A 24,495-nucleotide genomic window follows, 5' to 3' on the forward strand; every position below is an offset into this window, starting at 1 on the left:
CTTTTAGGTTCAGTATTACATATGGGTCACCTTTTCTCATTTCCACTAGGGTAAGGAGCTATTTACCCTCTAACAAAGTCAGTATTTTTCCTCTACTTTTTCCCCAGGGGGAAAGCGATGGTCAAAACTCCAAAAATAGAACCAAAGAATCAGCAAGTCTCTTAGAGAAAACACCATATCTGACACAGATGGTGATTAAGAGCCAGCTAGACAACATCTGTTGTTTCTGGTGATAACACGTTAGTTCCTCACAGGTCACAAAATGAGGACAACTTAGATATTATTGTTGCCTGTTTCAGATAAGAAAAGTGGCCCTTGCAGGGTGAAGTAACTTGTCCCAGAGTCACTGCTGAGTGGAAGTGGGGTATCAATCGGCAGCCCAGGCCCTTGGCTTCCGCCTCCAGAAGGACAGGGTCTCGAGGTGAAGCTTACACTCACTGTGCGGTGGGGGAGGGAAGAGGCGAAGGTGGGATTCGGAGGCAGTGTGCTCACCTGCAGCCCCACGTGTCTGTTGGTGTCCTGAAAGGAGGGTGAATCACAGTCATCCGAAAAGGCAGCCGCGTGGCCCAGGGCCAAGGTGGTGTCATATAGTTCTTGGATATCACCTGAATTTACAAACACCAGGAGTTAAGATAGTAATAGCATTTGCTTTAAGGCTGGATAGAGTCTTACAGTTTACACTAATCCCAGATTTTACTATAGGGGTGAAGTGTGTAATTCCTGTTTCATGTGGTGACAATTTACTTAATAAGAACAGCTCAGATCAATTTGGAAAGCCACTTGATACGAAGCTCAGCTCAGCATTGGTCGAATGTCTTTATTTCTTTCGCTAAGTAGGTATCACAACAATGCTTATCTTTTTGCATTTAAACACCAAAACTTAGCTCACCTCTAAGAATGTCATCAGTGAGACTAACTCTTTCTGCATTTTAGGGGTGCTGAGAGAGGAAAGGCTACCAAGCTCTTTATCTCGGACTTAAACAATCCGAGGGTGACTCTCCAAAGGTCCACTGACTGTCCACAGCAGTATCAACCCCTGTTTTCAGAATATTCCTGAATTTACAACAGTACTATACTGCTAACTTTAACAAGCAGTGAAAATCACTGGGCAGCTAGCCATATGGAAAGTGAAGAGACACAGTCATTCTACTTATCATGTGCTCCTTTTCCAAGTGTCCTGGTGGTCAGCGAGTATACCTTGTACAATTACATCATCGTCCAAATAGATGACTTTCTCGTGTTGGTGGGTAAGCAGAGGGAGATAAAACCGAACAAAGTTCAGCTGTTAAAACAACAAAAGAAGCAACAGTGGAGAAGAGGCATATGGTTCAGCATCTTCCAGGGGGTGCTGGAGGGTCGGCCCCAACTGCTCAGACTGTCGCCACCCTCATCTCTGTGGACTGTTGCAGTGGGAATCATGGAGGCTTCCTCCTTAATCTGTTAGGCCACAAATTACCTGTCTTCCTCTACACTTGGTAATTTGACTACTCTTAACTAAATCAGCCTCACACACCCACTCACCCACCCACACACACACACAGGCATCATCCTCAACAATAAACTCAATCCCATAGCTCCTTAAACCAGAAAATACTCAGAGAAGCATTGTCTAAGAGTGAGTGTTTTATTAGTCACAACATGGCTTAATCCAAACTCCCAGTTTAGGTTATACGACGATAATATCTGGAGTTGGGGAAAGATCATGTCCTTTGACAAAGGGCTTAGAATTTAGATTTTCAAAGATGGATTTAAGTAACAATTATATGTAGAAGGTAAATTCTACATTTTCTGTAAACCTGCCATCAGCACCACTCTTTATGCTGGAGCGAGTCGGTACCTTCTATAGGAAGTCTTGAAGTAAGATTCCAAAGCTAGCAAAAGAAGTAGGGTCTTCTGAAGATGCTTTAGTCAAGACTGGGAAGTATATAATCCATCATGCAACTGGTTTTCCTTAGCTGCTGGGATATTTCAAGTTAAACTTTATGTCCCATCACAGTACATACAACAGCCTGTGGGGCTGGGAATGTTTTTCCTGGTCTCACTCCTTGACCCTTACCCCACAAGTATATTCACACACATAAATGCATACTACATTTTATTATCATGCTTCATTTCTTCTCTAACAAGTGTTTATCAAAACCATCTCAAAGCCTTTCTGGAGCAGGTGGCTTATAAACGACAAGCAGAGTTTGGTGGAGATCTAACAACTGTGAGGCTTCAAAACTATTCCGTCTGCATCCCAGTGGCTAGACCTCCGTGCTGGGTCTCACCAAGGACCGGCCCCAGCACATGCATGGTCCTACTCACCGGCTGGAGCAATTCGGGCCTCGATGAGTCTGGTCTGATCTTCCCTTTGAGGACCATGGGGTTGAATTCCACTACTTTAAAGTTTATTTCTCTTAGTTTAGAATGTTCAATCCATTTTCTAAAGAAATGACAAAAAAAAAAAAAAGGAAACTTCTAGTACACACCTCCTACCTTTTCTCAATTTGCCTAGTGTTTTAATCTGTTGCCTCCTTAGAAGTTAAAAATGTGTGCAATCTTGCCCTGGCCAGTTGGCTAAGCAGTAGAGCATCGGCCCGGCATGTGGAAGTCCCAGGTTCAATTCTGGGCCAGGGCACACAGGAAAAGTGCCCATCTGCTTCCCCCTTCCCCCTCTCCTTTCTCTCTGTCTCTCTCTTCCCCTCCTGCAGTCAAGGCTCCGTTAGAGCAAAGTTGGCACGGGCGCTGAGGATGGCTCCGGGGCCTATGCCTCAGATGCTAGAATGGCTCCAGCTGCAATGGAGCAATGGCCCAGATGGGCCAAGCATCGCCCCCTGGTGGGCAAGCCAGGTGGATCCCAGTCAGGCACATGCGGGAGTCTGTCTCTCTGCCTCCCCACTTCTCACTTCAGAAAAATACAAAAAATAAAAATAAATAAAGTGTGTAACCTTATTGGAATTTAGCCTGTAAATCCCTATTTTTTCTCCCATCTGGACTGGTTTAAATCTTTCCTTTTTTAAAAAAAAATTATTATTCATGTAACTTTTTCTGCAAAGGAAATGAAACAAAATAGTCATAACCAAATATCTTCCCAGATCCACATAGTCTCCACAGGAAACTGAAAGAACATAAAATGTTCCCCGTCTTATAAAGCAGCATCTGTATTTGCTGGGACCATCACTGCCACATGTTAACAACCCTGTCATGTTGTGAAGCAGGACATTCTCAGCCGTCCACGGTGACTGCTCACCATTGCCCTGCCATTTGGACTCCAAGCGTGATTTGAATTGACCTTTGTTTCTTTGTCTCTGTCTCTCAGTCTTCCCCATCCCTCCTCACTCCCGCCTTTTCCCCTTCATGTTTCCTCAGTCTCACAGAACTTCTGTCTTTTAATCTAATTTGTAAGTTTTTTGGAAGAAATCTCAAAATTTCCAATACTTAAACCGCACATGTTAGCATTTATAGTTGATTAAAAATGGATAGAAGAATTAAATCTTTCCAACAAAATTTAGATCTGCAAAATTTGAACCATAACCCTGGCTGGATAGCTCAGTTGGTTAGAGCTTCATCCCGAAGTGCAGAGGTTGCTGGTTTGATCCCCGGTCAGGGCACATACAGGAACATCTTTCTTTTCTCTCTCCTTCTTTTATCTCTCTCTCTCTCTCTATCTATCTATCTATATACATATATATATATATCCCTTCCTCTCTCTCTCTCTTAAATCAGTAAATTCTAAAATTTTTTAATCTGAACCATAAAAAGCAGTCATTTGCATAATTTTTAATGTCAGTTACATCAAAATAAAGCAGCAGAGTGTGGGAGGCAGTCACATCAATAAGAAAAAGACAGCCCTCATTTTTATAATACATTTAAAATTTGATTTTGTCTTTTTTTTTAGTGTGGTGAGTGATGTGAAAGATATCCCTTTGCAGTTCAAAAATTATAATTAGAGATGATTCTAAGCCATATTAAAATGATTATGTTAATATTCTTTCAGATTCAGAAAGCAGAGAAAAGAGAAACCATTTTAGAAAGCGTTTCATATGAACTGCTTAAGGATGGAGTTCCTTAGTTTGTTAGACAATCCAGTTCTGCAGAATGACGCACTGCCCCACCAGATTAGTGAGGCTTTGCTGGAAATCCCCTAGTGAAACAACACTTTTGTCAGGACACCAGGTAAACCTTGAGTCATCCCCTTCTTAATTCGAATGATGTTTCTCAAATGGAAGAAAGAAGGAAATTACTTTAAGGAAAAACAAGGAAGATCGAAAGAACGTAGCAAACTCCCAAGTCTGTAGTACACGACTGACCGTATTCGAGACAGAGTGTTCCGGAGCCCAACTACATAGAACAAAATGTTGGCGTCTGTGTTGCTATAGATGCTATTGATGGCGGCCATGGCAGCGCCCATTCTCCCTGCTGCCGCACAAATCACAATGGGGATCTCCTCCTCCAGTTCCTCAGGCGGCTCGGCGTCATCATCTGGAAACATCAAAATAGCGTTAGGAACACGAAGGACTTTCACAATAGAGCCAGTTAAACTTGTCTTCCACACAATAGCACACGTGGAAGAGACTGCTGACTGTTCTTCATCCAGTCTTTCCTTCTTCCCTTAGAAAAAGAACCCTGGAATTTTAGCTGACACATAGCCAACTAAGTATATTTTTTCCAGACTCCCTTGAAGCTTTATGTGGTCAAGTTCTCAACAGTGGGATGTTAGTGCAACTAATGTGTGCAACCACTGGGCTTGCTTTGTAAGGAATTTGCTTACCCTCCCCTGATCCTATCCCCTTTCCTTCCCCTTGGTTGAAATGGTGATATGATGGCAACCTCCCTGGACCATGAGATGGAAGCTATGTGTTAAGGATACCAAAACCATGAGATAGAAGGAATCTTGCTCTAGATCAGGGGTCTCAAACTCAACTCAGCATGTGGACCGCAGAGCAAGATCACAGCCGTTCGGCGGGCCGCACTAGGTCTACAAAAGGCAACTGTTATGCAACACTTTTCTCACTGCAGTTGAAAACAAAAAAAAGATCAGTACAACAAGCACAATCGTACATGCAGTTTACTCAGTGTCACAAAACGACCAGAAACTGTAGTTCGCATCACAACTGCTGTTAACTAAGCTAATATCTAGCTAGGATGCTAGAGAAATGAAAAATACAAGTAGGCCCCTAGGCTTACTTAATTTTATCCAAAATATTTTGAACTTCGTGGATTAGTCTGCGGGCCGCACAAAATTGTTCGGCGGGCCGTGAGTTTGAGACCCCTGCTCTAGATGATTGTGGAACTGACACATCAGACTTTCTCTTGAGTGAGAAAATAAAATTTCTATTTTGCTTAAGTCACTAGTGGTTTGAACTCTTACAGAAGCCAATTGGATAGCCTAACACATACCCACAGTTAAAGAATACATGAAGGACTGAAAAGCCTCATTTGATTCAACAATTCCTCAACTTTCCTCTGATTTGGAATTTCTACCTCACCTATGCTGGTACAAAAAACACTGCTTATGACTGTCCTTCCCTTGTCCACGCTCTAGTCAAGTGTCTCAAAAGTTGACAGGAAGAAAAAGGAGGTAAACAAAAAGTATGACTAATATACAAGATCAATAATTTATTATTATTATTTTTTTTCCTGAAGCTGGAAACGGGAGGCAGTCAGACAGACTCTCACATGCGCCCAACCAGGATCCACCCAGCATGCCCACCAGGGGGCGATGCTCTGCCCATCCGGGGTGTCGCTCTGTTGCGACCAGAGCCACTCTAGCGCCTGAGGCAGAGGCCATGGAGCCATCCCCAGTGCCTGGGCCAACTTTGCTCCAATGGAGCCTTGGCTGCGGGAGGGGAAGAGAGAGAGAGACAGAGAGGAAGGAGAGGGGGAGGGGTGGAGAAGCAGATGGGCGCCTCTCCTATGTGCCCTGGCCGGAAATCGAACCTGGGACTTCCGCACACCAGGCCGAATCTACCACTGAGCCAACCAGCCAGGGCCTAATTTATTATTCTTTTGAGCCTTGGCTAGCATAGGAAATATCAATAATGTATATATGTATTATTTTAAAACCAGAATGAAACCATTTCATAGTCTTCTGCAACTTTCTTTTCCACTCAACATACCATGAATATCTTTCCATGTCAATGTTACATTCTTTTGAATGATATTTCATATTACCGATACTTTGTTAACACTGGGATAAAAGTTGTGATTTTTGGAACCATTCGTGTGGTCCAAACACTGTATCAGAATATAGTTGATTAATCAGTCAGGATGTGCATGTCCTTAAAGTTGTTTTTAACAACTGTTATAAAAGCCACTGGCGCCTGACCAGGCGGTGGCACAGTGGATAGAGCATCGGACTGGGATGCCAAGGACCCAGGTTCAAGACCCAGAGGTCGCCAGCTTGAGCGCTGGCTCATCTGGTTTGAGCAAGGTTCACCAGCTTAAGTCCAAGGTCGCTGGCTCAAGCAAGGGATCACTCGGTCTGCCGTAGCCCCCTGGTCAAGGCACATATGAGAAATCAGTCAATGGACAACTAAGGAGCTGAAACAAAGAATTGATGTTTCTCATCTCTCCCTTCTTGTCTGTCTGTCCCTATCTGTCCCTCTCTCTGACTCTCTCTGTCTCTGCCACAAAAAAAATAAATAAATAAAAGCCACTCACTTCATTCCATGGAGAAAAGAGTTTGCAGTGGGATAAGCTAATCAAATGTGTTGGTTTATAAGTAGGGAGTGAAATGTGAGGAATAAAGAGCTCAAAGTTCAAACAACATTTGACCCTGTATGACTTCCCTTCTCTCTCAAAACAGTTTTAGTAGGCATAATTTAGATACTGAGTTTTCTATAACTTCTAAAATTTGTATGTTGAAGCCCAAACTTCTAGTACCTCAAAATGTAGACAGTACTTGGACATAGGGCGTTTGAAGAGGCAATTAAGTTAAAATGAGGCTATTATGGAGCTGGTGCTTAATCCAATATGATTGGCATCCTTTTAAGAAGAGGAAGAGATACCAGGGACACATGTATAGAGAAAGGTCATGTAAGAACACAGCAAAAAGGCAGCCATCTCACGACTCTTTTATGGATTCTTGCTGTATTGGCCAAGAGTTTGCTTAAAGGCTTTAATCACTGTAAAAAAAAAAAATAGAAGACTGGATAAAGAAGATGTGGCACATATACACTATGGAATACTACTCAGCCATAAGAAATGATGACATCGGATCATTTACAACAAAGTGGTGGGATCTTAATAACATTATACGGAGTGAAATTAGTAAATCAGAAAAAAACAAGAACTGCATGATTCCATACATTGGTGGGACATAAAAATGAGACCAAGATACATGGACAAGAGTGTGGTAGTTGGGGGGGGGGGGAAGGAGAGAGAGGGGGGGCCACAAAGAAAACTAGATAGAAGGTGACGGAGGACAATCTGACTTTGGGTGATGGGTATGCAACATAATTGAATGACAAGATAACCTGGACATGTTTTCTTTGAATATGTGTACCCTGATTTATTGATGTCACCCCATTAAAATTAATAAAAATTTATTTATAAAAAATAAAAAAGGCAGCCATCTGCAAGCCAAGCAGAGAGGCCTAAAGACAGACCAATCCTACAAGCACCTCGACCTTGGACTGCCAGCCTCCTGAATTATGAGAAAATAAATGTCCATTGTTGTAGCCACCTAGTCTATTATACTCTGCTATGGTAGCCCTACCAAACCAATACAGATTTCTTTGTACTTACTTATTATAAGTGTAAGATTCAGTGATTTCTTTTTTTTTTTTTTGTAAATGTATAGTTGTGCAACCACCACCACAATCCAATTTTAGAACATTTCCATCACCAAAAAATGTTCCCTTGAGGCAGTCTGCAGTCAACCCCTACCAGCCCTAGGCAACCACTAATCTGTTTTCTGTTTTCATAGATTAGCTTTTTCTGGAAAGTTTGCATAAATGGGCTCATACAATAGGTGGTATTTGGGGTCTGGCTTCTTTCATTTAGCGTAATGTTTGTGAGGTTTCTGCATATCATGGCATGTGTCAGTAGTCTGTTTCTTTTTATTGTTGAGGAGTACTCCACTGTATGGATTTACTGCATTCTGTTCATTTATTTAATTACCAGTTGATTGCATGTCGATAGTTTCCAGTTTGGGGCTCCTCTGAATAATGCCCTGTAAACACTTGCATACATGTCTTAGTATAGAAATTATCTTCTTTCCAGGTGCTCCTGATGTTTATTTAAACCAGATTATACATATTCTTAATTGTTTTTATGAATTTTTATATTAAGGAAAAAAGTCAGCTTTGTGAGAGCAAGGACATGATTTTGTCCATTGTTGTGTGTTCAGTGCCTAGGTATATGGCTTTAAAAAAAAGTGTGGATTGACTGTGGATAAAGCACCAAAATATGAACTGTATTTGTCTTTGGCTGATATAGCTACAAGTAATATTTTTATCTTCTGTATTTTCCATAGATGACTGTATTTGCTTTACTAACATAAAAAGTAAATTAGTTAAAACTATAATAAACACACTACCAGACTACCAGAGCTCCTTAATTTTGGTGTGAGTTGACTGTGTGTTTTGTGGTTGTAAAGGTGCCTTGTCATACAGTTCCCTTTGAGAGGGGATGCTGGGCCCCTCAGTGCTGCTGGGAGAGGATGAATGGTCAGGGTCAATGCAACATCTTTTTTTTTTTATGACAGAGAGAGGGACAGACAGACAGGAAGAAAGAGAGATGAGAAGCATCAATTCTTCACTGCGGCACCTTTGTCTCATATGTGCTTTGACGGGGGGTGGGGGGGAGATACAGCAGAGTGAGTGATCCCTTGCTCAAGCCAGTGTCCTTGGGCTTCAAGCCAGTGACCATGGGGCCTTGTCTGTGATCCCACACTCAAGCCAGCAACCCCACACTCAAGTGGAGAGCCCACGCTCAAGCCAGATGAGCCTGTGCCTGAGCCAGCAACCTTGGGTTTCAAACTTGGGTCCTCCGTGTCCCAGTCCAACGCTCTATCCACTGTGCCACCACCTGGTCAGGCAGTGCAACATATTTTTTTTTTTTTGAGTTAACAATTATGAGACTATTGGTGCACTGGTGAGAACGAACCAGCAAGGAGAAGAGACAGAGGGCAATTTTGATAAGCAAAATTATTGAGACCCAAAGACCTGGATGTGAAACAGGCTACTCTATGTGTGGTCCAAGAACCAACAGTGAGAGCATCAACTAGTAGCGTATTGGAAATGCTGATTCTCAGGCCCTGCCCTCAGTCTGCTGATTCAAAACCTCTCCAGGTGCGACCCAAGCCCTCCATGTGACTATATGCACTAAAGTTTGAGGAACACTGATATTCTAGGACACAACTGAAAAGTTGGCTTTGCACGGCTATTCCTCAAGTGGGTCCTTAGGAGCTGACCAAATTGTATCCATCTCTGAACCCAGTTATTGAAAGGATGCAAAGAACATACGTAAACCAAGTTTCTAGGTATCCCATCTTGATGGATTACCACACACACACACACACACACACACACACACACATATACACACACATTTAAATTGTGGTAAAATACATTTAACATAAAATTTACCATTGTCACCATTTTCAAAGGCACAGTTCAGTGGTATTAAATCATTTAACGTTGTTGTCCAGCCATCTCTACCGTCCCGATAACTCTTTTGATTTTGTAAAGTTGACACTCTACCCATTAAACAATAACTCCCTATTTTCCCCTCCTCAGCCCCCTGGCAACCACCATTATACTTTCTGTCTTTATTACATGGATGGTCTAAGTCCCTCCCAAGGAGGAATAACACACTATTTGTCTTTTTGTGGCTGGCTATTTCACTTAGCATACCTGCTTCATTCTTGAGCACAGTCCCCTTATGAACTTTCTTATACAGAATCCCACAGAGGGTCACAATCAGAAGGAACAGCAACACCTGATTAACTGAAATTTAAAAAAGAAACATTCAAATTTAACCCATTAAGCTGAAGTTGTGGAAAAGTTTAGAACAGCTGCATAAGGAGTTGCTTTCCCTGACACACGCAGGAGTAGTGGACTTTTCTTTAAGCAGAGAGCATGCACAGTAAAGAGTAAATAACCTGCGAGACTGTTAATGCGAAGCATGCGTATGTAGTTTAAGGAGGCTCCAGGGATAAACCCAGGCAGTTGGATGGCAGAGGCTACAACCTTAATGACTATATGATGCTACCTTTTCTGTGCTTGAACTTTGCTTTGAATAATAGGCAACATTCACTTATAGTAATACTTATGATGAGCCAGTATTTATTTTGAGTACCTGAACCCAGCTATTCTCAGTCTTAGTCATTAGAACCCAGCTGCTTCACAGTCAAGTCAGTCACTGGTCAAGGATGACATACAGACAATTCTTGCCCTGGGTGAGAGGTTGGGAGACCCCCTACAAGTCTTCAGGTTCTAAGTCTCCAGGAGCATCTGTTGCAGAACAGTGACACCTGCCACTGGGGTCAGCGAGAAGGGGAGTAATGAAGCACTGCATTGTTGTTGGTATGAAGCACACACCACTGGTTGTAGCAGAGGCTATCTAGGTTTGTGTTCATAGCATTAAGTAACATTAAGTCATAGCATGAGAAATCAGTCCTAATTTCCTATACGGCAGGTAACACAAGCTAGCCAGAATTGAATAACATTGTTCTAGTCGTATATAGTTGTACAATCACCTTCTTTGTATGATAGGAAATAACTATTATTCTAGTTACAGCAAAGACATAAGCTTTCTATTATAAAGTATACTTATAACTTTTAAAATTAATCAATTTAAAGAAAATAGTCATGCAAAGGACAGAAGGAACTCAGATGATGAAAACTGAGTAGGTGCTACATTGCCATATGTGGTGCACAAATGTCTGCAGTTTGGAAAACGCTGATAGAAGGAGAAAGAACTGGTATTTGAAGTCACACTCAAATCTCATTTCTACCACTTCCTAGCTGCGTGGCCTTGGATAGGTTACTTAACCTCTCTGAGCCTCAGTTTGCTCATCTACTAAATGGGGATTTTGAGAATTAACAAAGGCGATGTAAGCCCAATAAAAATTTTACAATTGTTGTGATTTATTATTTTTTGTGCATCAAGATACTTTTATTGGCTTCATGCTAATCTATTTTATGGCCCTTGGGCTTTTGTCTTCACATTTGTAAAATTTGTAGGAGGAAGGAGTTGAAGAGTATCCAAGAACCAAGGCTCTATGATTCCACCTTACTGACATCCAGCTCCTCTCTGCTTCTGAGTTATCAGATTCAGCCCAAGACAACCATATACTATTCAGTTTAAAACAAAACTATAGAGAAGCAGAATAGGGACAAAGTTCCATCGTTTATCAACCCATCTGATTAACATATACCTGCCATAGCCAGTTGGGTAAAGTGACCCAATGTCACTAGCCGCCTGATGCTTTCAACAATGGTTGTTACTGCTGATGTAAGGTTGACAGATACATGGTTTTATTTTTAGCATAAGTATGTCTATGCGATATTTTGGATATACTTATACGAAAAATGTATTCATAGTTTATCTGGAATTCCAATCTAACTAGATATCTTGTCTTTTCATCTGCTACATCAGGCAACTCTACCCTCACGGTAACAATAACACAATTAGGTTACTACGTTTCCCTCAGATTCACAAACTACTGGAACTAAAATCTCAGGCAAATCTGGGCTTTGTTGGGGTCTGAGATGATATAATTTGAGTTAACTCTTGAAGAATATAAAATTATAAATGCTAAATTAGGTAGGAACATGAATATTTCTTTAGATGAAAAATAAATAATTGCAAGTTTTATACAAACATATGTCCCCCTCTTTCATGATAAGTCCACCTCTGACCAGAATACTAGACAACTTTGTATAGGAAATGATGATGCCAAGAGCTGCCTATAGGAAAACTACCCATGATAATCAGCACAGATTTCGGGGGGTAGGGGAGAAAAGGCCAAGATCCAGCATCACAACAGCCCTCCAGAATATCTTTTAATCATGATTTTCAAGAGTTGTAATCTTACTTTTTCGTAGCAAAGCCATGTATGTTCACGTGGATAAAAACTGTGACCTGTAGATTGAAGAATAAAATTTTGTTTAGAACAGAATTAACTCAAAAGTCATTATGCAATTCTTAAAGACAATGTCTTTGACTATCTGATACGTGACCAATTATGCAATCATTCCTTACTGTTCTGAACCTAGAAGAGCATCCTTGGGAAAGAGAATAACAGCAAGTGCAAAGGCCCTGTGATGAAAGAGCTCTGAGTGTTCTAGGTATTTCAGGAAGGTCAATGTGGCTGTAACATAGTAGACTAAGGGGGATGCTGGCCAGAAGAGGCTGGAGACAGACTGTGGTGTCTGTAAAGGAGTTTGGATCAACTGAGCTGGGGAGTGCACCAGGAAAAGAAATCAGGAAAGGCCTGATTTGATCAGAAGGAAAGTATCTTCAAAGGAACTCTGAAGAGATGCCAAAGACAGATTCGGGATAAGATCTGCCAGTCTTTCATTGTTGTACACTGTCGGAAGTAATTAAAATGCCTACCTTCTCACAGCTTCATATTGACCAATGTTTAAAAGCCCTTCTGCCTCTATATTAAAGATTATAAAAAATAAAGAAGGGGTCAGCATACAAAATGAAGGGTTTTTTTTACTTTTTCTTCTGAGAGTTTGTGGTTTTGTATTTTACATTTACATTCTGAGTCAATTTTTGTATATAGCATGAGGTGTGAAGCTTATTTATGTATTTTAGTGCATGTGTGTGCAAGGGGAATCGGACAGACGCCTGGAAGGGAGAGAGATGAGAAGCACCAATTCTTCATTGTGGCATCTTTGTACATTGATTGTTTTCTCATATGTGCCTTGACCAGGGGGCTCCAGCAGAGCGAGTGACCCTTTGCTCAAGCCAGTGACTTTGGGCTTCAAGCCAGTGATCTTTGGGCTCAAGCCAGCGACCATGGGGTCATGTCTATGATCCCATGCTCAAGCCAGCAACCCCGTGCTTAAGCCCGTGACCTCGGGGTTTCTAACCTGGGTCCTCTGCATCCCAGTCCAATGCTCTATCTGCCTGGTCAGGCATAAAGTTTATTTTTTTTTAGCATATAAATATCTTGTTCTAGGACCACATAGTAAGAAAACTGCCCTTTCCACTGAATTGATTTTTTTTCTTTAATACATATATTTCATTCCAACTTCAGAGTGTCCTAAGGGAAACTTGAGATCTGCCAAGGAGTTTGAATCTAGATGATGAACTATTTCCCAAAGAAGGAAGAGAGGTCTCAACACAGGTTTTGGATTCTCTTCTATACTTTCTACAAGAAGGATTATAGATCTGCATAGCCATCAGTAGCTAAAAAGTGGGGTTGATTTTCAAATAAAGAGTTGACAGTGTGCTCAAAGTAGCACCAGGATTAAGGAGGCAAGAGAAGAGAAAAGGGTTAATTCATCATGAAAACGTTTCAGCCAAATATTTCTCCAAATTAAAATCTTATCATTTCACAATAATCTGGAGTATTTTATCTGTGCTCTGAAATCCGGAGAGCTAACAAACTATTCTCAAAACATAGTTGTTATAACTCTGCTTTCTGGTTGTCCCAGCTTACAATTTATCTATATGCTTATTATACTACCTTGCGTATTCATTAGAAGCAATGAGCTTTAAGAGAAGCATAGGATAGCTGAGCAGTTCTGATGGCAAAAGATGAAGTTAACTATTAGAAAAGAATTTTAGATGATAAAACTCATTTTAGTCTGTAAATCTAATGTACATTCACTTCTTTGTGGCATTTAGCCAATCACCCCAGGAGCTGGAAACTGACTTCCTTTATGTTAGAAAAAAAAAAGTTTATTGGTTACAAATAACAAATTGTCTTAAAAATTCAAAGTTTATTTTAAATTAAGTTGATTCTTCTTAATTACGGTTCTTCAAAGGAACTTCTGAACTTGACATTTGACTGGAGGCAGCAAACAGGCATAATACCCCTTAGAACTGCGCAACATGAAGGAACAGCCTGCGGGAGACAACTGAGACAGGCGGGATGTCACAGCACCCCAGGGCGTCTTCATGAACCAAAGTGTTGTGAAAACTTGTTGAAAGTGATCTAGGGGAAACTCTTCAACAGAGATTTGATTTAAGTCTTTAGTTCACTGTAAACAACCGGCTACAACATCCCTTTTATTTTCCCGGATGGAGACTGGATACCCAGAGCTCTGAGTGCATCTGCAGTGACCCTTGTCCTCTTCCCCCCTTTCACCCGGGAAAGAATCAAGCCAAAACAGCACTTGACTTAGGATTCTTCCGAGATTGGTTTCAGGTACTTTTTTTTTATCAATTAATTTATGATTTTAGATGATACACACCTTAGGCTGACTTTTTGAAGCAATATAAGCCTACAATGATCTTTGGCCACATGGCACACACCCCACATACACACTCCATGAAGGAAGGCCATCTGGTCCCACAGGAGAGAATGAGATGGGAAGACAAGAAGGGTGCCAGCGCTGAGACCCGGAGGCCATCTCCTCCTTGGGTGTCCCAGTTAGCCAAGCCAGTAAATCCCCCTTGTTTCCTTAAAGCGGTTGCTTTGCAATGAAGTTCAGTGTCTTACAACCAAGAATCCTTACAAATACATTCCCTGTGGCCAGAATGGTGTGCCCATATAGGGAGAAGTTTGCAGGGGCCAGATAATAACACAGGAGCACCTGACCTGTGGTGGCACAGTGGGCAAAGCATCAACCTGGAACACTGAGGTCACCAGTTCGAAACTCTGGGCTTGCCCAGTCAAGGCACATATGGGGGTTGATGTTTCCTGCTTCCCCCCATCTCTCTCCATCTCTCTCTCTCTCTCTCTCCCTTTCTCTTTTAATATTCTAAAATGTATATTAAAAAAGTACAGTAGCTATCATTTATTGAGAGCTTCATTTTCTCCCAGCTCTATACTGATCATGTAGGCACATTATCCCCTTTCATTCTTACTACACCTGTCAGGTGGATATATTTCTATTTCCATGTTTCAAATGAGGAAATTGTGGTTCAGAGAGGTTCAACAACTTGCCCAAAATTAGAAAGCTAGTAAATGGCAGAGCAAGGATTTGAAGTGAAAGGCTTTCTGACTTCTAAGACTATGTCTTTAGCCACAGGTGCTGGAGTTCTTGAAGGACCATTGTGGCTCCCCCAGGAAGCAGGTGAGTTGAGCTCCAGGTAATAGATGTCGCTGTGAGCTGGTCAAGTTTTACAGCTCATGGGCAAAGTTGGTCTGCTTGCTCCTGAGTGCTCGTTACTCTGAGATCATGCCAGAATCAGAGAAATCGTAAGCGTTGAGTCATCTGAGGAGGACCCATCTCTCCCCTATCCACCACGTTGCCAACTCTAAAATCTCTTTAAGACAAAGCAAGAGGCTTCAGGAAACTGAAAATGACACATTGAATGGCAAGGTGCAGCAGTGGTGAGTCAAGGAGGGAAATTCCTGAAGCAGGTTCTTGTAGGAAACCTAAGCTGCTTTTAGAATACAAGGCAGAGTGAAGTCCTTGAGAAGTATGTGCTTTAAAAAACAAAGCCTGGTTTATTTGACTTTTTAAAGGTATATGAAGTAGCTTGACCTGTGGTGGTGCAGTGGATAAAGTGTTGACCTGGAAACGCTGAGGTTGCCGGTTCAAAACCCTGGGCTTGCCTGGTCAAGGCACATATGGGAGTTGATGTTTCCTGCTCTTCCTTTCTGTCTGTCTGTCGGTCTGTCTCTCTTCTCTCTAAAAAAAATGAATAAATAAAAAATATTTAAAGGTCTATGAAGTGATATAAAGATTCACCATGCCCGATTGGCTTCCTTCTCTCCATCATCACAACTTCATCTCATCTGGAACAGTGGTGCTTTCTGTTTAAGCTGCTGTAATTTGGTGCCGCTGCTACATATAGTCAAGAGTATTTTAATAGATTAAGTAGGTGCTCAAAGAATGTGTGCAGCTCTTAGATCTGGTAAAGGGATCAGAGTTGTAAGGAGGTAGAAAACTGAAGAAGGGAGTCAGGGACAGGAGCTGGAGGGAACAGCCACGGGACATCTATCTCTCTCTCTCTCTTTTTAAGATTTTATTTATTCATTTCAGAGAGGAAAGCAAGAAAGAGAAAGAGAGAGAGAAGGGGGGAGGAGTAGGAAGCATCAACTCCCATATGTGCCTTGACCACGGAAGCCAGGGTTTCGAACTGGCAATCTCAGTGTTCCAGGTAAATACTTTATCCACTGTGCCACCACAGGCCAGGCATGAGCTGTCTTTTTTTTTTTTTTTTTACAGAAACAGAGTCAGAGAGAGGGATAGATAGGGACAGACAGGAGGATAGATAGGGACAGACAGGAATGGAGAGAGATGAGAAGCATCAATAATCAGTTTTTTTTTTGTTTTTTTTTCATTTTTCTGAAGCTGGAAACGGGGAGAGACAGTCAGACAGACTCCTGCATGCGCCCGACTGGGATCCACCCGGCACGCCCACCAGGGGCGACGCTCTGCCCACCAGGGGGCGATGCTCTGCCCATCCTGGGCGTCGCCATATTGCAACCAGAGCCACTCTAGCGCCTGAGGCAGAGGCCACAGAGCCATCCCCAGCGCCCGGGCCATCTCTGCTCCAATGGAGCCTTAGCTGCGGGAGGGGAAGAGAGAGACAGAGAGGAAAGCGCGGCGGAGGGGTGGAGAAGTAAATGGGCGCTTCTCCTGTGTGCCCTGGCCGGGAATCGAACCCGGGTCCTCCGCACGCTAGGCCGACGCTCTACCGCTGAGCCAACCGGCCAGGGCAATAATCAGTTTTTTGTTGCGACACCTTAGTTGTTCATTGATTGCTTTCTCATATGTGCCTTGACCGTGGGCTTTCAGCAGACCGACCGAGTAACCCCTTGCTCAAGCCAGATGAGCCTGCGCTCAAGCTGGCAACCTCGGAGTATTGAGCCAGGGTCCTCTGCATCCCAGTGTGGGTGGGGTAGGGTTGATCAAGAGTAAAAGAAACTAAAGATACAACATCCCCGACGCTCTATCCATTGTGCCACCGCCTGGTCAGGCAGGCATGGGCTATCTTAAGAACAGGTAGAAGAAGAGGCAGAGACCTGGGGTCAAGAGAAACTGGAATGTCTGGGGCCAAGCCTGGGAGAGGATATTCTGGGTTAACATAGTTCCTGAGGGGAAGGTAATGCACCCTAGGACGCATTCCTACGCAGGGAAAGCTCTGGGTGCATGGGAAGGGCAGACCACCTGCCACCTCTCCACTTCCTGTGTGTGGTGTGCAGATCTCCACACCCAGACCTCCCTGTCTCTCTCAGAGTAAAAGCAGAAGTCATTACACTGTCCTACAAAATCTCACATGATCACACTGGCCTCCTTGCTAGACACTCTCCTGCCTCAGAGCCTTTGCACTTGCTGGCCCCTCCACCCAGAACACTACTCCCAGATATCCACATGGCTTCCTCCTTCATTTCCCTCGGCTCTCAGTCAAAAGCCCCTAACCCCAACCATGCATAGGTTACTTCTCAGCAAGTACCATCATCCAACATGCTCCCTATTTTACTACTGGTTTATTGTCTTCCCTCCCAAAGACAGAGTATAGGCTCCATGAAGGCAGGGAATTTTGTCTGTTTTGTTCATCGCCATATGCCCAGCCCAAATTCCTGGCAATATAATCCATCAAAAATAATGGCCTGACCTGTGGAAGCGCAGTGGATAAAGCATCGACCTGGAAATGCTGAGGTCGCCGGTTTGAAATCCTGGGCTTGCCTGGTCAAGGCACATATGGGAGTTGATGCTTCCAGCTCCTCCCCCCCACCTCTGTCTCTCCTCTCTCTCTCTCCCCCTCTCCTCTCTAAAATGAATAAATAAAAAAACAAAAAAAAATATTTACAGAGTTAAGAGATGCACCGATGACTCTTTCCTCTAGGATGCTGCACTAGCACCCAGACCTCATAGGTTCACAAGACCTGCTCCACAGGCACTCCTCCTCCAGTGTTCTCTGAGCATCCTCTTCGACTTCTCCCTTAGTCAGTCACTGATTCCCACAATCTCACCTCCTAAGTGTTCCTTAAACCCATCTCCTGCCTCATGTCTCTCAGTCGCTGACTCCACAATAACTTCCCACCTGGCTTTCCTGCCTCTAGAATTTTTGCTCCCTTTCCTGTCTCAATCTATCATTGGTATAACTGCGACAATAGTGACTATTTTTTGTTGTTCTATAATTATATTAAGTTAATTTGAAACATACATGCATTTGAGAACCCTTTTATTGGATTTTATTTTTCTTCTTATCACTTGAAACATTTCAGGTCTACCAAAAACTTGAAAGAATGAATTCTCACATACTGTTAACACGTTGCTATGTTTGCTTTCTTTCTTTCCTCTCCCCATACGTCATCCTGGCATCAGGACACTTCACTTCCTAATACTTCAGCGTGCACCTTGCTAGGAAAAGAACATTTTCCTACATAACCACAATGCCATTTCACACCCAGGAAAAACAGTGTGAATTTAATAATACTGATAAACAGATGCAATTAAATCTCTCCCATTGTTCCAGTATTGCCTTTCACAGTTTGGTTGTTGTATCTTTAGTTTCTTTTACTCTTGATCAACCCTACCCCACCCACACTGTGTTCTTTTAGGGGTTTTTTTTCTTAATGACCTAAATTTTTTTGAAGAAGACAGCAGCTGGCCTGACCAGGCGGTGGCGCAGTGGATAGAGCGTCAGACTGGGATGTGGAAGGACCCAGGTTCGAGACCCTGGGGTTGAGGGCTCATCTGGCTTGAGCAAAAAGCTCACTAGCATGGACCCCAAGGTCGCTGGCTCGAGCGGGGGTCACTCGGTCTGCTGAAGGCCTGCAGTCATGCACATATGAGAAAGCAATCAATGAACAACTATGGTGTCGCAATGAAGAAGACAGCAGCTGTCTTGCAGAGTTCTGGCCAGTTTATACCACAACTGTGAGTGTCCCTTTCCTGCCTAAAGGCCTTCACTGGACACCCACTATCAAAAGGTTAAGGTTAGAACTTAAGATGCCCATAGGTCCTCCATGTCACAGCTTCTGTCCAAGCTGAATTCTTTGAGGATTACTTTCCGGCCCTCCACTGTCCTCCACACCCACGTCTATGCTTTTCTTGCCTCTGGACTTTGGTTCTTGCTGTCCCTTCTGCCTTGAATGCCCTTTCCCTTCCTCTTTCCCCAGCATATTGTTATTCATGCCTTAAAGACTCAATTCAGGCATTACCTCCTTCAGGAAGTCGTCCCTGATTACCCTGCCTGGATGCTCCCCTAATATCCATTCTTATCCTTATCCCTGCACTGGGAACACTGTGTTCTAATATTAATAGTGTGCCTGTCTCTTGAGGATATGGACTGTGGCTTACCCAGCTCTCTGTGCCTCAAAAGTGTGTGTGGAATAAATGAGTGAGAAGCAGGAGAGAGGAAGAAAGGGAAGAGAGCCTCTTATCTTGTTCTTCAGTCCCAGGAAGAAAGGTGTCAGCACACCGTCACTAAGGAAGAAAACCCAAAGAAGGACACTAGTGATGGTCTTATTCCAGGAATAAAAAGCAGAGGGCTTTTATGTTCCTATCAGCTTTCCTCTTATCACAACAAGTTGCTCCAGAACTGTGTCTCCTGCACCTTTGTAAGCTTTTCTGAGCTGAATGGCTTCCATATTTTGGTTTTCCTATAGCAGGGGTCGGGAACCTATGGCTTGTGAGCCAGATATGGCTCTTTTGATAGCTGTATCGGGCTCGCAGACAAATCTTTAATAAAAAAAAATAATAATAACATTAAAAATATAAAACATTCTCATGTATTACAATCCATTCATTTCCTACCACTCATGGTCATGGTTGCGGGTGACTGGAGCCAATCACAGCTGTCCTCTGGGACAACACCAAATTTTTATTGGATAATGCGTAACATACACGGGTCGGGTCGTTGTATGGCTCTCACAGAATTACATTTTAAAATATTTGGCGTTCATGGCTCTTTCAGTCAAAAAGTTTCCCAACCCCTGCCCTATAGTAATAAGGAGTCAAGCCTTGACCATTAAAGAACTTGTAGGCTTGTTTTCAAGACAGCAAGAAAGATAGGCTGGGGAATCACGTGGCAGCCAGTGTTGGACAGAGGAGCTTTGTAGGCAAGGTATGGGATGGGGGCCACTTCAAAGAGGGGAAGAAAAGCAGACCCAGGTCTAGCACCTGTGACTGGAGGAAAGGGGACCTTAGGAAATTGGCCTGGGCCTGAGAAGAGCTCATCAAATAAAAAAACTGCCCCTTGAATACCTTGCATGGGGAGCTACTTTACTAGATATCAAAGAGTTCGAACCTGTGGCAAAATCTAAAAACAATGTTTTAAGACCTGGCAGTGGCGAAGGGGATTAGCTTTGCCCTAGAAGACAAGGCAAAGAAAGGACTCTTCAGAAAAACACTTCAAGGCGGTGTATGGAGATGTGTCATAGAATCGGGCACCTGAAACCTGTATAGTTATGTTAACCAGTATCACCCCAATAAATTCAATTAAAATTTAAAAATAAAAATATTTTAAAAATTAGAACTCCTAACAATTTTTATTCTACATGCCAGCTCTGATTCATCAGCAGGGCTTTCAGCGTTGCTAAACGGAGATGGAATCTAACGCTATCACCAGATCCAGTTAAGTAAAAAAAAAATCAAAAATAAATCTGTGATCGATTAGTCAGGTTCAAGTAAGGAGGATTTTTAAAATTTTTTTTTTAATTTTATTTATTTATTTTATTTATTTATTTATTTATTTATTTTTACAGAGACAGAGAGTGAGTCAGAGAGAGGGACAGGGACAGACAGGCAGGAATGGAGAGAGATGAGAAGCATCAATCATTAGTTTTTCATTGCGTGTTGCAATACCTAAGTTATTCATTGATTGCTCTCTCATATGTGCCTTGACCACGAGCCTTCAGCAGACCAAGTAACCCCTTGTTGGGCCCAGCGACTTTGGGTTCAAGCTGATAGGCTTTTTGCTCAAACCAGATGAGCCCGCGCTCAAGCTGACGACCTCGGGGTCTTGAACCTGGGTCCTCTGCATCCCAGTCCGAAGCTCTATCCACTGCACCACCGCCTGGTCAGGCTAAGGAGGAGTTTAAGAGGACCTGGGATATGTACATAAAATGGGTTTCTTTTTGCTTAATTCCTTTACCTTCTCTCATCCAGTCCCCTAATGCCCCTTCCCCGCCCTGACAGCTATCAGTCTGTTCCATGTATCCATACCTCTGTGGGTCAAGGTCACCCCCATAAATTGAATAAATAAATAAATAAAAATGACCTGGGAATCAAAAGGGAACATAATAGAGGAGACCCTAAAATTTATTGTTGAATGACTTAAATCCAGCAAGCATGTACCTAAGCAGAGAAATATATCATGGGCTTTGTCGTTAAACATAGCTGACTTTGAATCTAGTTCTGCCTCATTTCTTAGCTGTGTAATCTTGGGAATTTATAAAACCCAATCTTTAAAATGGGACTGTTCTGCAGATTAAATGAAATAACCCATAATAATAATAGTAACACTTACATAGCAGTTTTTATATGCCAGGCATGGTTCTAACACCTGTATAAATATTACTTCATTCTATTCACACAACAACCTTAACAGGTTATTATCCCCCAAGGAAACTAAAGTTCAGAAAGATTAAGATACTTGCCAAAGGTGACATAACTAATGAATGGCAGAGCCAGGATTCACAGGTAGGCAGTCTGGCTCTGAGTTCACATTCTTCACCACCCTAACAGCTATTACGAGCTTGCCCTTCTCCATTGCTGATTGGTACCATTATGCATCAAACAACTGACATGCCCTGTGATTTCACTTAACTCCATATGATTTATACCCTGAAGTTTGCACATGCATAGAAACCATTTAATAGAGCACTTCATCTTCAACCAGGCAAGCTACAGACTCATGATTAGGATAAGAGCACAGGGTCACCTGAAGAAAGAGAAAGAAGAAAAAAATCAGGACTCAGGAATTTGGCCTCTGACAAAACACTCTGGCCTTTCTACTTTCTACTTTCTACTGTAGCATGAAAGGTTTACTCAAGATCCACCAAAACACGCAAGACAAGGAAGCCCATTGAGGGAGAACCATCCTGCTATCCCCTATGTGGGAATGAGGCATTCTTTTACAAAATGGCTCTCCGCCAGCTGTCGATAAACTAAGGCTCCTGGGGCAAATCCTGCACATCACTGTTTTTTTGTAAATAAAATTCTATTGGAACATAAGTGGACTCATTCTTTGACATTTTGTCTGTGGCTGTTTTCACACTATAACAGCAGATCTGAGTAGTTGCAGCAGAGATCGCATGGCCAGCAAAACCTCCTGTCTGGTCCCTTGCAGAAAAAGTTTGCTGATCCTGCTTCCTGCTTCTGGCCAGATTTTCTAGACATCTATATGGCACATGGAATCAATCTTAGGTCCTTGACAAGGGAAAGAAGAACAAGATGTCTCCTTGTATTCACCAAGAGAAGTACGAAGTAGGATGCCCCTGAGGAACCACTGTGTTAAACAATGTTAAGCATATTTCTCTACTGCTCAAAAATGCCATTATACTTTGAGATTTCTGAGGGGCAGATATGGTTCACAAAGCTCATTTCGCCATGCGACTATCTTCTTCAGAGCATTCCTAGGCAAATGATGAACCAAAAGAAGTCTTTAGAATCGTGCTCTTTGAGAACTAGAAATGGAAACTGTGAGGGCTATAGCTTAACGAGCATGGTTTTGTCTCAGCAAAGAAAGAGGGAGAACAAAAAAGAGATCCAGAGTGGGAGAAAGGCAGAGCGGTGTTGGAAGGGAGGAAAGAAGAAATCAGGGCCCTGGAGGGACCTAAGGATAGGAGGAACACATGGGTGACTTGACTATCAAAAGGATGTGTCAAAAGCAGGGCTGCTGCCCAATGCAGGACATGTGGTCCCTTGTCACCATCATCACCTTTATTATTAGCACCACCAGAGGAGCTAAACTTCCCTAAGGCCTTACTACTCTGCAGGTCCCTTATAGAAATACAATGTCACTTAATTCCCATTTTACAGATGGGGAAATAGAGTCATAGACAAGTAAACTCCCTCAGAGTCAAAGCTTATAAAGCTTGTAAGTGGCAGACCATATATCCAACTCTGGGAGTCCAACCCCTGAGCCCATGTTCTCACCACTGTACCACACTGCTCTACTTCTAGATGAAGGGCTAGAATTTCATTATGTAGCACAAAATGGATACTGTATAGAAATGCAACACCAAAACATTTGGAGGAAAAGACAAAACAAACAATGTCACTTTGGATATTTGGCTGCACAGGGCCAAATAGCTAGAGTACTGATTTTTTTTTTCCCACAGCTCAGCCAGATGTTTTGATATCATCAGCTTTTCTTCCTCTCTCTCTCTTTTTTTTAACTCTTATATTAACTATGCCTTCTTATATCATAATTTATATATTAGGCTTATCCAATATATTATACTTGTTCATAGAATGAACACAAGAAGACCTTTTTTTATGTTAAAAAGCATGTTCAACCTGAACAGTCTGACTAAAGCTCTTATCCTGTTCATGACCCTGTATTTACAATAAGCTTCCACAACTGCTAGTTCTTTTGAGGGAGTGGGGGATCGGGGACCTCAGAACAGCTTCCTGGGACAGATTCCAAAAACATGAATCACAGATCAATTAAATCTTGTGTAGCTCAGAAACATACCTACATGGAATGCTAGATTAGTGTTTATCTTCATCCTAGCTAACTGCTGATTTCCACGTTTAAAATGTGATGCAAATAGTAAATCACACCATTTGGGGTGGGTAGGGATAATAAACCCAGTTCCTGAAAAGCAGCCCAGGATGTGAACAATTTGCTATAACAGCAAAGAAAAGAAAAAGTCCTGTTGGTATGTTACAAATATTGGCTGGGGGCTCCGAAATGCAATGTTTGTGTGGGTCCGTCTACCTCTGATTTACTTTCTTGCATATATAGCAAAATAAAGGACTAGGGCAGAGTAGAATGAAAAGGCTGCCACGCTTCATAAATTTCTGTTTACCTGGTGACTGGCGAGGGCAGGGCTTTGGGATCCCGGGTCCAGAAGAGCTGCAGGACTGAGTATTCAAATAGCGACTGGCTCTGGGCTGCTGCCTTTCACGGCGTTGCCGCCGCCGCCGCCGCCGCCGCCGCTGCTGCTGCTTCTTCTAAGATCCCATTGGAAAACCCAAAGGACTGGCGAGCCCAAAGCCAATATTACGTTTCCAAGAGAGTATTCCTCCTCGACTCGCACCCTCCCCCCTTTGCTTGCGTTCACTCTGGAGCAGCTCGGGTTTCTTCCACCCCTTGGCGAAGCAGCTGAGAATCTAGGCATTGGGCTGGCGGCCCCTGAAACCACTTCCAGATGTGCTGGGCCAGCCAGCTGGGACGGGCCTGACTTCCTCTGGCATCCTAGTCCAGGAGTCTGCGTGCAAATCATTTCAAAAACAGGGCTGCTCTGGAGGA

General features: G+C 42.7%; 1 protein-coding gene across 1 annotated transcript in view; it reads right to left on the reverse strand.

Moving 5' to 3' along the window:
* GLT8D2 (glycosyltransferase 8 domain containing 2) overlaps positions 1–24,107 on the reverse strand; it is a 33,146-nt gene extending 9,039 nt beyond the window's left edge. The window contains exons 1-7 of the mRNA XM_066263252.1: positions 24,053–24,107; positions 12,029–12,075; positions 9,843–9,935; positions 4,293–4,464; positions 2,308–2,425; positions 1,198–1,282; positions 493–605 (exon numbers count right to left, since the gene is read on the reverse strand). Coding sequence (XP_066119349.1) covers positions 493–605; positions 1,198–1,282; positions 2,308–2,425; positions 4,293–4,464; positions 9,843–9,935; positions 12,029–12,047 — 600 coding nt within the window. The 5' untranslated portion in view covers positions 12,048–12,075; positions 24,053–24,107. The remainder of the gene's footprint in view (positions 1–492; positions 606–1,197; positions 1,283–2,307; positions 2,426–4,292; positions 4,465–9,842; positions 9,936–12,028; positions 12,076–24,052) is intronic.
* Positions 24,108–24,495: the final 388 nt, after the last annotated feature.

Source organism: Saccopteryx bilineata, chromosome 1 (genome assembly GCF_036850765.1).
Source record: "Saccopteryx bilineata isolate mSacBil1 chromosome 1, mSacBil1_pri_phased_curated, whole genome shotgun sequence".
NCBI lineage: Eukaryota > Metazoa > Chordata > Mammalia > Chiroptera > Emballonuridae > Saccopteryx > Saccopteryx bilineata.